This window comes from Carlito syrichta, unplaced genomic scaffold (genome assembly GCF_000164805.1).
Source record: "Carlito syrichta isolate Samal-C Ts95f unplaced genomic scaffold, Tarsius_syrichta-2.0.1 Scaffold169076, whole genome shotgun sequence".
Lineage (NCBI taxonomy): Eukaryota > Metazoa > Chordata > Mammalia > Primates > Tarsiidae > Carlito > Carlito syrichta.
The window spans coordinates 110577-125098 of NW_007113172.1; the positions used below are offsets into that span (position 1 = coordinate 110577).

Here is a 14522-nt window from a genome sequence, read left to right on the forward strand (position 1 = left end):
AAAAAAAAAAAAAAAAAAGATTCTAAGTCGCATAGTCTAGACTTGCAAAGCAAATTCAAGGATGCTTACATGGTTAATTAACAATCTTGTTGCTAAACAATTAGGGCAAACCTACTGAGACCTACTTTTTTTGTGATCAGTAATGATACTTGTGATTATTTTGATCATATGGGGTGGTGGAGACACTTTCAGGAAAAATTAAGACTTTGGAACAGCAAAAAATATTACTAGTGTCCAGTTTAGTGATCTTTCTGGGTTACTGGAGATTTTCATTGTCTTTGAGCTATTTTATAATTCTGTAGCTTGAGAAAAACTTACAGAAATGCTTATGATTCTTTTATTGTGTGTGTGTAAAGACAGAGACTCACTCTGTCCGCCAAACTCGAGAGTATATAAGCCCCCTTGAATTTGTTTTGCAAGTCTAGAGCCAAGCAGCTTTAGAATCTTTCAAACTTATTAGCAATACTGTATGTACTCCAGTAGTGTGATCACAGCTCACTGCAGCCTCGAACTCTTGGGCTTAAGTGATCCTTCCAGCTCAGCCTTCCGAGTAGCTGGGACTCCAGGTGTGTACCACCATTCCTGGCTAATTTTTAAATTTTTTGTAGAGATGGAGTCTCACTATGTAGCCCAGGCTGGTCTTGAACTCTAGGGCTCAAGCATTTCTTCTGTCTTGGCCTCCCAAAGTGCTGGACTACATGGGGCTTGCCCTCCAAAAAATAATTCTGAGCTTTCTTGGGTCTCCCTCTTATTTTTTTTTTATTTTTTAAGTTTTACTCTCTGTGTTGTAAGATACTTATACTAAGCCTTCAATTTACTAGGAAGGAGATTTTAGGAACTGAGGCTTCTCACAGTTTTCCTTAGGAGCTAATTGTCCTTCCTACCTCCTTGAGTGAGAATAAGATGATACAGGAACCAGGAAGAAAGAGATAAAACATACATGCAGCAAACTCCTGCCGACCAACAAGTTCTAGTTCCACAAAGAATTCCAGGGTACCTTAGTAGCCGAAAAATATAGCATAAAAGATAGAACATCTAAGGCTGGGCACCTTAGCATCTGCCTGAAATCCCAACTATTTGGAAGGCTGAGGCAGAAGGATCACCTGAGTCCGGCAGGTCAAGGTTGCGGTGGCTGTCAACATGCCACTGCACTCCAGCCTGAGCAACAGAGTAAGACTGACTCAAAAAACATAAACAAAGGAACAAAAAAAGACAAACTTTATTTCTGCCAAATAGGTATTATCCCACAATTAAATTAATTAGGAATTAAGATAAATTATACATGAAACAACCTCTATAAAGAACAAACAACATTTTAATAGTCCTGATTTCATGGTTTGCTCTTGTGATGCTGAGAATACTGCAGGCAGGATGATGGTAATGAAAACAGTCACGCTGCAAATTACTTCTCATAGCTCTGCTACACTGCGGACCTCACTCAGTGCCTAGCCATTGTGCTCTCAGGGGAAGTCTGCAGCAGTTTGTTCTACCTGAAGCTAAAGACTTCTGGAGACCTTGAGGCAACACTGATCCAGCAATCTGTCTGCCTACCCACACTTCTCCACTTTCACTCCTGGATGTAATGTGAGATTCTTTTTCTTGGGGTGGTTATGGCATCTACAGTTCTATTCCCAAACACTCTATCACGAAAGTTCGTGAATGAAAGGCAGGCAGGCAGGCAGGCATCCTCTGTCCAGGCTACTAAATTCTGACATCTGCTCTCAGAGCCAATAGGCTCATTGCTCAAAGAGTTAAGTTATAAGATTGGACAATTTTATACCTAGAGAGGACAGAGACCAAGAACAATCATCTATATATATGATATCATATTTATATATATGATATCTAGCTTAAAATAAATTAAGTTCTTGGAAAATAAGAATTTTAGTAAAAACTACTATTATGACAATATTATAATTTTTCAGTTTAGTTATTACTATGAAATAAAAGAAAACACAGAATGGGATTATAGGCTGGCAAAACATTTTATAATCTGAAATATTTTTGAGCCAAAATATAAGGTTGGTTATTGTAGTAAAGAATATTTTGCTTTTATAACATTATTTATGACCCGATAGCCATTATTAGCTAACACATTTCATTAAGATATATAAACTTAATAATACTTAGATATTCAAATTCAGGTTTTTATAGGAATAAGTATATACTATGTACAAATACATTTAATCCTATATAATTATATATGTATGTGGTGTGTATATAATTTTCATCATTATTGTTATTATTACTTATTTTTGTAAAGAGGGGCAAAAGGAATGCCCAACCTTCTCTCTCCCCTATGGAGGAGGAGAGCTAAGTGTCCGTGGTAAGGTTTGGAATATATGGTAAAGGAGTTGATTAGCTCTGGGAAGAACTAAGTAGAAGGGATCTTGGACCTTTACTTTGGGGGTAAATATCACCTTTAAAGGAAAGGATAAATATCACATATAAAGTATATGGTAATTGTGTGAAAAGCAAACCAGAAGTCTCCAAGGGAAGAGCAAAAGCCTTTCTACAAGCTGTGGGGTTCTCCAGGCTGCTCTTGATGTGAGCTCCCTGATGTACCCATACTGCACCTTAACTGACTATAAGCACAGCAGATACATTTTCACGAGTCTGATATTTTTCATACCTTTTCCCCCATGGATACACCCCCTGATGTGATGATGACATCAGCACGACTGATACCCTCATTCAAGGCATTGAGTAAGTCATCTGGGCTGGAAAAAAATAAAGACAGTTAAATTAACACACAGGGGAAAGATTTTAGATATGGTGTCAACTTAACACTAAACCCCTTATTCACCGAACAGGCATCTCCATTACTATAGCACTATATTCTGTATAAAGTGGGAATCAATAGTCACATAGCTCTTATTTTGAAGAAGGGACCTTGTAAGTGCTGAAAAATGGCTACTGGTACTTTCACTGAGTTTTTTGCCTAACAAAGCAATACAATGAGGGGAGACAATGAGGTATTGAAGAACATCTAACTATCCTGGTTTGCCTAGGAATGTCCCTGTTTTAGTACTAAAAGTTAGATGTCCTAGGAAACCTCAGGCAAACCAGGACAGTTGGTTACCCTAGGTGCTGGAAAAATTACAAAGGATTCCTTAGAGGGAATGACTTAAGTGAGGCCCTGAGAAATGACTGGATTCCAAGAGATAGAAGGGAATGGGAGAAAGTTTTGTTAAGCAAGAGATCTATCCTGGCAAAGACTTTGAATTGAGATTAAGCCTAGTGGTGTTTCTAGATCAGTGTGGAAAAGGGCCTGCTTACAGTGAAGGGCTTGACTGGGAATGACTGGGATAGATAGGATGGGTCATAATTTTGGAGGGCCTTCAGGCTCAACAAGTTAGATTTCATCTAATAGAAAACGAGGTGGGTCTCTAGAAATATGAAGAACCCGTGGGTGTTTTTTGAGAAAAGAAAAGGTAGGGAAAAATGACAAGAAAGGCAGAGTCCATAAGAAATATCTGGAAGGGGTATGTTCTGAGAGAGTAAAAGTGCATAATGAATATTAGTGATTGAAACTAGGCAGGTTCCCGACTGTTCCTTGAAGAGCCAAGTGCACTAGGCCCTTGGATGGCACGGGTCAGAGGCCTGGGGAGAAGAGATGAAGAGAAATCAAGGGTCTTATCCTTTGGATGTTCGGAGGGTTGCCAAGGCCTAATTTGAGACTGATCAAGAGAAAATAAAAAAAATGCCAAGCATCAGGACTTATGAAGGGACAAGATGGCAGGGAGCAGCTAAAAGGGATTGATTAGTTACTACTGTAAATCCATACAAAGCTACTGAGGAAGGTGACCCACACTTGGAATTTCCCCTGAACTGATGCAGTACAGAAGAGATGACTTTTGAGGAGTCAGTGTTCTGCCCACAACCTTGTTTTCTGAGAAATTCTTACCTAAGGAGGAGGAGAATGTTTCTCTTTCTACTACCTGATGCTTCTTTTCCCTCTTCCCCCTTCCCCGTATCGAACATGAACAATTAAAAAGGGAGCAGTCCTGGCTTCCGATTTTCTAGTTCCTCTTTTAGTCCCTTCTTTGAGGCCCAGCTGTGTTTTTGCTTGTAGAGTCCACAAGACAACCTGATATCCTCCCATAAATCTCTCCCTGGCTTACATGAGCTTCAGCAGGTTTTTGTCAACTTAAAACCAAATGATCGCTTGATAAGACAGCATATGTCCCCATAAATATCTCATGATAGTCAAGTTTATTCATATTCCTTTCCCTTAATGCACTACTTGATGAGAGAGGAAGAAGAAAAGTTAGAGATTCCTGATGGCATGATCTATAACTAGGGCATCATTTCACTTTTTATTCAGGTATGACAGAAGTAAGGAGAAGAACTTGAGACCTATCACAGACACAACCTTCACAGGAGTTGTAAGAGATAAGGTGGGTAGGAGGTGGCACAGCACAGAGACTAAGAATGTGAACTCTGGAGTCAGACTGCCTGAGCTGAAACCCTGGTGTCACCACTTGCTAGAAATATAACTTTGGGCAAATTGTTTAACTTCTCTTTGCCTTAATTTTCTATCTGTGAAGTAGGGATAAGAGGGTTGTTAAGAGAATTAAATGCCATAATGCATATAAAATACATGGATTAGTACCTGGAAAACTAGGTTTTCAAGAAAGGTTATTTGTCATTATTAGCTACTGTGCTAACAGAAGTTAATCATACAAACATACCTAACAACCTAGCAAAGTTCAACTTTAGCATGCTTGGCGAATTTTTCTGCAGAATATACCTGACCAACACATAATAAAGTCATAGACAAGGATGTAAATGCATTCTCAGAGCTGCATGTGAGAGGTCCAAATGGCAAGATAGGCCTAGCTTACCAGGAAGCTCTCTTGGAGCATCTGGATACAGTTCTCCTTTCTCTCTAGCACTGGCCTGTCCATGAATGTCCTGGGATTGCTCTGGCTCTGGGAAGCAAACTTTCAAAGAGAAGGGCCAAACTAAGTGGAAACTGGGTCATGTGAAGTTCGGCTTACCAATGCTTACCTTTAAAGTCATTCAATTAATTGCTTAGGCAGCCAAAAACGTACCCAGGTATTAATTGAAGGTAGAATCTATGTGTTAGACACTTAAACATTTAAAAAAATCCCTGACATGAATTTTGAAGTCAAACTGGTTGGACAAACATCTAAGAAGAATTATAGTGAATAATGGGTATATTTATAGTACTTTTGAACTAAATGTTCTGAACAGATTTCTCATCAATACTTTTCATCTTGATTTAGTGAAAAAGTACATTATTCTGTTGGCTGAAATACTATATACTATGCACGTGACAGGTTCTTGATGCCCAGGTTTTGGGCTTCCTACCTCACTGGATCATGTTATCACTTTGCTGAGCCAAATGGCTGACCTATCTAGTAAATGGGAAAAACGCCACCAATACAGCATTATGTGGAATGTGGTTCAGGTGAATGAATAAGAAATATTATCAACCAAATACAATTTTGTGCTAATATAAATAGATATTAGCTAATTTTGCCAATCTTATAACATGTTAACTCTACAGAATTGTTGTAAAGCCACTGATTATAAACAAAGCAGCGATGACGCCGTAATATTCCAATATTTACATCGTCACGGCATTGATCTTTGTGGGTGGATAAAGATCCTGGGACAGGCTAGCTGGTGACTAAAAAAAAAAAAAAAAATTCTTAGTGCTTCTTTTACTTCTTACTCATTGTTTTCATATTCTCTGGGAAACACTTTTTTCTGTTTTGTAAAACTGCAGAGTCATCAGCTGTCCACATGAAATTTTCTACAAACTCTGACTTCTCATTAAGTGTTTGTTCTACCCTCTGCCTAATCAGAATTGATTGTGTGTGCTTTTTACTTTCTACTAAAAAAGTAAAAAGTGATTTTGTTCTACTTCCTTACTGTAATTTGGCACGTTTCAAAGAATATGCTCAATGCTACTTTCTATTCTGTGTATAGTAGATTAACAAAATCATTGAATCTCAAAGGAGGAAAGGCTGTCTTGTCCAGCATCACAGCTGGGCCTGTTATTTGGGTCCTGCCCTTCTCTATCTCCCTGTCCTTTCTCTCAGACTCTACTTTCTGTTGCACACTTTTGGTGTTTGATGATCTGGTCAGGCAACGTGGCTTACTAGAGAGACAGGTACCAATGTATGACAACAGTCGGAGAATCTATAACTTCATTTATGTTACATGCTATAACTCCATTTATTACCACACAATAAATCTATAAGGCAGACTGAACAGGTATCATTTTACCCATTTTAAAAAAAGATAAGTGATATTCAGAGAGACAAAGTAGCATGCTAAAGTCTGGATAGAGCAGTAAGTGGCAGAGCTGGGACTACAAACTCTGGCTTCTCATTAAGTGCTTGTTCTACCCCCTGCCCAATCAGAATTGATTGTGTGTGTTTTTCTCTTTCAGGTATATGACATGTCACAGAAGAAGATTCTCATGAGAATGGATCCTTATGCAAAAGCATCAGAAATAGAGGATGCTGGCTGGGTGTGGTGGCATGTCTGTAGTCTCAGCTACTTAGGAAACTGAGGAAGATCATTTGAGCCCAGAAGTTCCAGGCTGCAGTGAGCTATGATTGTGCCTGTGAATGGCCACTGCACTTCAGCCTGGAAGACATGGATATCCCGTGTCTTAAAAACAACAACAACAGAGGATGCTGAGGTAACAGGTATGGAATTGTCTGGCATGACAAACAGAAGACTGCATGTATAGACATGTTAATATAGTTCAGGGGAATGAAATGAGTAAGATTCTGAATCCCTTATTGAGACAGAAACTAAGATTTTGATTAAATATAATTTAGGAGTTTGTTTATAAATCATACATTTGCTTTTTTATGATTCACATTATATTTTAAATGATAGCACATTTCCAGCATAATAGTGTAACAGATACCCATGTATCCATCTCCTTAGATAGAACAAATGCTAATATTCCAATATTTGCATAGTGTTCCCTCTCCTGGACTTTTTTTTTAATAAATAAAAACTGAGTTTGATGTCTAGGACTAAAAGATTACTTTGAATAATGATAAGAGGAAATAGGCATTAAGGATTATAATCATGAGTACGATAGTAGAAAGAAAACAGTTCATGATTTTATCAGTTTTGTTAAAGACAACATTTTCTCTATATTTTCAAAGATAGGAGACTAAAATTGTAAAACGTTATACTCTGATATATTTAAGACATAACTTCCTACATATAAGATCAATTGATACTTAAGAAATAAAATTAATAACAATAATACTCATGCTTTAAAGGACATATATTTCCATACCTATGTGTTAATCTTACAACTCTGTGAGGTGGGCAGGACAAGAGAGGACACTGAGGTTCACATAGATAGTGACGGTTAAAGGTCATCCTGTTTTTCCTACACTTCTTAAAACTATAGTAATATTTGCAAACTTTGTTCATCCTGTTTTTCCTACACTTCTTAAAACTATAGTAATATTTGCAAACACCTTCAAATAAAAGCTATTTATCATTACTTATCTAAGTATATCTCTTATTGCCAAATACTGATGATAGAAACAAATTTTGTACTTTTAATTAAATTAAATTAATTTATTTTTATTTTTGAGTTGGGGTCTCACCCAGGCTGGAGCGTGGTGGCATAATCACAGCCCACTGCAGCCTCAACCACCAGGGCTCAGGTGATCCTTGCACCTCAGCCTCCCGAGTAGCTGGAGCTACAGGCATGAGCCACCACACTAGTCCCCCCCCCCAATGGAGACAAGGTCTTGCTATGTTGCCCAGCAATCCTCCTGCCTTGGCCTCCCAAAGTGCTGGTATTAAAGGTGTGAGCTCACCATGCACAGCGATTTTATAGTTTTAAAATTTGAAATATTTTCTCACCATTGCTGCTAGTGAGGTTACTCGATTAAGCAAATTAAGTTTTATAGGTATATACCAATAGACATTTCTCTTTTCTCAAAGAGTGGATCATAAAGGGATTTTTGATATCATTTAGATCTTCATTAACGTCTATAGTTTTAACTTGAATTGGTTGGTACTTAGTCATTTTTAAAAAGACATTTCTAATACTAGTATGAATCTTTATTTTTTTAAACATTTTTATTTATTTTCACTTGAATTATTAAGTACCTTAATCATTGTTTTCATAGCGTAAAACAATTATTATATGAAAGCATTCTACAAGACAGTTGCTTAAGTACTAAATGCTAAGAATATAAGTACTAGGTGCAGAAGACAGAGTTGTTAATTGAAGGTCTGAGTGTCAGAAAGTCTAGAATCCAGGTTTTTTTTTTTTCTCCGAGTCGTTGTCCAGGCTGGAGTGCAGTGGCACACTCATGGCTACTGTAGCCTTGACCTGCTAGGCTCAGGTGATCCTTCCACCTCAGCCTTCCAAGTAACTGGAACTACAGGCTCACACCACCATGCCCAGGTAATCTTTTGACTTATTGTAGAGACAAGGTATCACCAAGCTGCCCAGGCTCGCCTCGGCCTCCCAAAATGCTGGGATTACAGGTGTGATCCACCACTTCTGGCTCGAATCCAGTTTTATCACTATTTCTAACTACTTAGATGACCCTGAAAAAGTAACATCAAAAAGTAACATCAGTTTTTGGGGTCTTGTTTTCCTCATTTGTAAGAGAGGACACTTGGAGTAAGTCCTTGCCATTTACTGATTCTAAGAACTTATGGCTGGCTAGGATCCAGTTCAAGGGCAGAGGTAGCACTTTTTAAGTTGATTTAGAAGTCTGCTTAAAAGATAATAAGACTGCCCTATCTTGGGAAGCTGGGAAAGCCCAGTCTTTACAACTAAACAGTTCAGGAAGCAGAGACCTGGACTGTTTGTTTTTTATACTTCAGTAGAAGACTTGTAGCTTGCCGTTGGTGCTTTGCTGATTCTGGAGTTGACATTTTTGTGCCTTTTATCATCTGTGATCTTATTTTCCACTACAACTCCATTCCCAAGTACCAATGCAGCTTCCTCAGCCCTGAAGGTGAACAGAACTCTTGGTAGGCAAAGAAAAACCAGCAATCTAAGAAACAAGCAACCAGAGGATGGAAGAATAAACATCATATTTAGGACAGCTCCAAGTGAAATAAAACTGCTGGGGAATATATAATTTTAATAATAACAATTAGGGCACTAACAGAGATTCAATTATGACATTAAAAGGATATTATGGAGCAAAAACTATAATTTTCAAAATTTCAAATTTAGCAGATGAAGGTGATTATAAGTCCCCAGCAAATGCAAATGGGCAAAAAAGCAGGAGTGCCAATATTAATGTCAAAATGGGATTTAATGTTAAAAGAGCCTAAAAGAATAAAGACAACAAAGGTGATAAAAGGCAGATTTGTAACGGTGATACAGCAGTACATGGTCGACTCACAAGAGAGGGTCTCATTTCATCCAGGCTTTGTGATTGCCTGCCAAATCCCTGCACATAGTAGGTACTCAATAAATGAGCTAAATGAGCCCTGCTTTCAAGTCAGTCTCTCCACAGTAGCTTTGGGAATGAACAGTGTTTTGTTATCACAACTATAATAACATTTTAGGCAAGGAATATTGTCTAAGGATAGAAGAAAAGATACCATATAACATTTATATAATTATATAAATAGTCCTATCTTTGAGAAGGGAGTAAAGTGAAACAGGCTTATGTACTCAAGTGTCTGAAAGGCTATCACGTAGGAGAGGGAGGCAACTTATTTGGTGTTGCCTTAGAGGGCAGAATAAGGGCAAATGGAAGAAACAGGAAGAAAGACTTTGGCTAAGTGTAATGGAGAAACATCCAACAATAGGCAAGCAGATCTTTCTCAAAAGAATTCAAATAAAAACCTGATGGCTTAATTGTTACAGATTTCCCTTAACACTTCCAATGTGTGAAAGACTGGACTAGCTAACATCAAAAGTTCTTCTTAATTCTCAGATATTGTGAATCTATGGAAATTCTGACTTGAGTGAAAAAAACAACCTTTTCTTCCTAAAAGCATGGCAATCATCTTCAACTTGAGAGATGGCTACCAATATTAGTAACACTCTCCCTAGAGTTCTAACTTATCACATATCAAAGAAGCTTAAAACTAACAGAAAGATAGAAAAAGAGAAAGGCGAAGCATATTTCAAAATAGATATGAAATGAATGAGGCTTTCTCAAAACTCTATGTACTTATCAGTTTCTGTGAAGGAAGAATGTATCTGGAGGGTATGACATCTTTTGAACACTGTACCTTTTTAGATTTCAGTCTGATTGCTTTGGGGGCCTGCTTCTAGTTAAGAGTTTTTTGCTTTTTAAAATGTGCATATGCCATAAATTACTGTAATCCTGATTCTGGCACAAAATACTTTTTGCTTTACCATGAAATCTGTTATTAAGTTCAAAACCATGAACAGAGCCTTTGCCCGTTTAGGATTTATGAATTTCAGACAAAGCATTCAGAATGCAAATGCATTTTTATTTTAAAATATTTAATACAAACACACAGATGGACAGCAGATGCTAATTAGTTTCCTGTTTCAGCTGCAAGCGTAATCCTGTTAAGGTGAGTGAAGATGACAATCAGATAGCAAGAAAAAGTTCTAGGGTTTGCAGATTAAGGAATAGTGGCAGTAATTATACTGAGATAACAAAAAGCAACTTGGGACATATACTCATCATGTCCTAATTTCTTTCAGAGCTCAAGCTAACTACTCAGCTACCAATATTTTCTGGGTGTCTACTTCGGGTATGGAATCAAACCACAGACTGCATCCAGCCATCGTTTTGTCCTTCTTCTGTCTCACTGGGTGTTCTGGTACTATGGAATCATATAAAGAAAGAAGAAACATGATTCTTGCTTTTAAGTTTATAAGCTAGTGTAGAAAACATATGAAAAATTTAGGAAAATGAGCAATTAATATTACTGATTGAATTCAAATACATTAATTAAAGTAAAAAATATAAAGAGAAATGATTTAAATGGTGAGTGGAACAGAAAGATCAGAATTGCTTTGTGGTAATTAGGAAAGGCTTTCTGGAAGATATAACTCTTTATGAGGTTTGGGTAGGAAAACAATTTCTATAGCTACAGTGATACTTAGAGGTTATTCTTAGAAGAAACAGAAACATCAACAGTCATAGCAACTTTTAAGGATTAAGAAAGGCAACTGTAATAGCCATTAAAAATGTCTTTTACTGACAGTGGGAAGAATTTCTTGTCATTAAACACATGTTTTGTTAAGGAAGAAAGAACATTCTTTGTTAGCCAATAGAAAATAAGAAAGCTCTGCTGATAAATGATCAGAAAATCTATCAAGCTTGTCAGGAGTAGAGGGAAAAAAAAATCAATGATATTGAAACAATAATTAAAACTTTATATTTTAAACAGAAAAGGATGCTTATGCCATGAGGGAAGTATGCAGTTGATAAAGATGACAAGAACCAATTAAATTCAGCTCTAACCTCTTCTTGATGATTAGAAAATCCCTACTTTAAAAACATTGGGTAAGCAATAAGGAGGATGTGGCTGGGCGTGGTAGCTCATGCCTGTAATCCCTGAAGTTTGGGAGGTGGAGATGAGAGGATTGCCTGAGCCCAGGGGTTCAAGACCAGCCTGGGCAACTTGGTGAGACCTCGTCTCTACAATAAATAAAAAAAATTAGGGCTGGGCGTGGTGGCTCAGCCTGTAATCCCAGCACTCTGGGAGGCCAAGGTGAGAGGATTCCCTGAGCCTGGGGGTTCAAGACTAGCCTGGGCAACTTGGTGAGACCTCATCTCTACAATAAATCACAAAAACTAGCCAGGCATGGTGGTGTGTGCCTGTAGTCCTAGCTACTTGGATGGCTGAGGTGGGAGGGTCACCCAAGCCCATCAGGTTGAGGCTGCGGTGGCCATGAGCGTGCCACTGCATACCAGCCTGGGCGACAGAGTGAGACTGAGCGTGCCACTGCATACCAGCCTGGGCGACAGAGTGAGACTGACTCAAAAACAAGCAAAAAAACACAACAAGCAGTTCGAATGTGTTTGGTTCTCAAACTGGGAGTAGTAAGGCACTGGGCTTTGTCCAAGTAATCACTGTACTGTTAAGTCTCTCTTGTTAACTCCTGCTAAATTTGCCTTATAAGGACCCAATTTGTTGTCTCAGTACTTGTTCCTCTTCTGCTGCTTGCTTTTATGTGACAAGGTTGCTTAGCAAACTGGTAGCAGCAAGAGCTGGCAATTCAAATCCAATACACTGCTCTATGTATGATAGAGCCAAGCAAGCCCAGCATGAGTTGATTGGGCCAAGCTTCTGTGATGGCAATTTTCTGGAGGGGGAACCCTTTTCTTAATTATGGGAATTTCCCAGCCCTCCAGGCCTCGAAAGGGTAGAAGGCCCAAGTCGCAGTTTGGAAGCTATATTACTGAGCTGTCATGACACTGATGTAGTAATATAAACAACTCAATAGTTAAAATTAGTTTTGGGGATTATATAAACTCAATTAATGATGAACTTATTAAAAAAAATTTCCCCAAGTAGATTCTATGAATCTGGATCATGATTATCACTTGTTATATGCAAGAAGTAAATATGTACAATCTTGTTTTTAAGCCTGAGGAAGCAGCTCTCCAATTTTGTAAATGAAAAGCTTTGCTAGATCCATTTGGAATCCCCCAACAAAACCATTTTCTTCAGAAATAAAAAAAATGAATCATCCCAGCCACAAAGCTTTTACACTGTGCATTTTGGAGGGATATGCCTTAGGTACAAATGCAACTCTGTTGTCAGTGCCATACTTTCCGTCCTGCTCCATGGCCTGGTTTTTTTTCTTTTCTCCATTCTTTTGCAGAATGGACTTATTTTGAAGGCACCCTGTAATATTCTTCTAGATAATTGTATAGTTGGAAGTTTCTAGGTTTCATGGAAAGAGAATAGTATAGGAAAAGATGGCAGGGCTGTTTGAAGTACATCTACTAGGTGCTGTGGACATAGTGGTTACCAAGACACACTTTGTCCTAGTCTTCATGGAGCTTATTGTCGGATGGGAAAAAAAAACAACCCTGGCCCAATACTAACAAATCATTTTCCTACCCTGTTTAGGCCTTACAAGACAGCAATTTCTCAAAGAAGTTTTATCAGGAAACTGAGGAAAAGAAAAAAAAAGCTAAATACAACTACATTCTGGCCACAGCTATCTTGGCTGGCACATATAGCACTCTGTACTTATTAACCTATCAAACTTCCTCTTTTGTCTTCAACTCTTCTCCCATAGTAGCTCAAGCTGCCAAAGAAGACAAAAGGAGGCTAACAGGTTACTGAACCACCATAAGGAAAAGAAAACTAGGATCTACTGTCCCACATTTAAGGTAGAAATGGAACTGTGCTTAAAAGTATATAAACTCACATAACTTTGTGCCAATTTGGAATATCTAGGTTTGACTAGTTTCCTATTTGGGCTGGGGACATAAGATTTGGGAGTTATTAGCATAAGGAATTAGAAGGACAGAAAGCCAAGGGTGAGCCACGAGACCTATGATTAGGGAATAAGCATAGGAAAAAGCTACTAAAAGCCAATAAAGAATAAGTGGCAAATGGAGGATAAAGATGTGATAATAGTATGTTGCTAGAGAGGAATATAAAATTATGATAAAGAGGCCTAACAGCTGAGTTTTTCAGGCATCTTGGGATTACATACACATTCCATTTCGAAGCTTTTTAATCTGGATGAGGATAGATCAACACTGACACAGTTCTGCTCCATGCCGTCACAATTTCTCTTTATTTTTAATATTCTTTTTTTTTTTTTTGAGTTGGAGTCTCACTCTGTCATCCAGACTGGAGTGCAGTGGCACGCTCCCAGTCACTGCAGCCTCGACCTGCTAGGTTCCAGTGATCCTTCCACTTCAGCCTTTCAAGTAGCTGGAACTACAGGCATGCATAATCACGCCCAGCTGACTTTTGATTTTATTGTAGAGATGAGGTCTTGCCAAGTTGCCCAGGTGGATCTTGACCCCGTGGGCTCAGGCAATCCATTCACCTCAGCCTCCCAAAGCGCTGGGATTACAGGCTGAGCCACCGAGCCTGGCTTATTCTTTCTTTTTAATTCTACTTTTAATTTGAACTTAAGGACTGGGACTTTCTAAAATATTTTACTACTAAGCTGCAATTCCTCAAAAGCAGGATCTATGATTCAACTTTGTATCCTCGATGGCCTTTGGCTTCAAATTCATAGTAGATGCATGACTGAATTTAATACATTATTGCTACTTCTTGAGATCTATAGACCAGCAGCTTGGTATCACTTCCAAACTTGTTAGAAACGCAAATCTCAGCCCACTCTGATTTGTTGAATTATAATGAGCATTTTCAATGAGATCTCCTGGTGATTCACACAGGTACAAAATCAGTACTTCTTGATGACTGATTAAACAATGAATAAACAAATTGTATTGTTCTCTTATTTCTAGCCAACATTAGCCCATGTGATACATCTACGTCCAATGATCTTTCTAAAATAATAGTTTATTATGTCAATTCTGCTTTAGAAAACAAACAAAAAAAGC

General features: G+C 38.1%; 1 protein-coding gene across 1 annotated transcript in view; it reads right to left on the reverse strand.

Annotated features, from left to right (window-relative positions):
* Positions 1 to 14522, reverse strand: part of GPHN (gephyrin) — a 62821-nt gene that overhangs the window by 34449 nt on the left and 13850 nt on the right. Inside the window, exon 5 of the mRNA XM_021709168.1 lies at positions 2633 to 2720. Coding sequence (XP_021564843.1) covers positions 2633 to 2720 — 88 coding nt within the window. The remainder of the gene's footprint in view (positions 1 to 2632; positions 2721 to 14522) is intronic.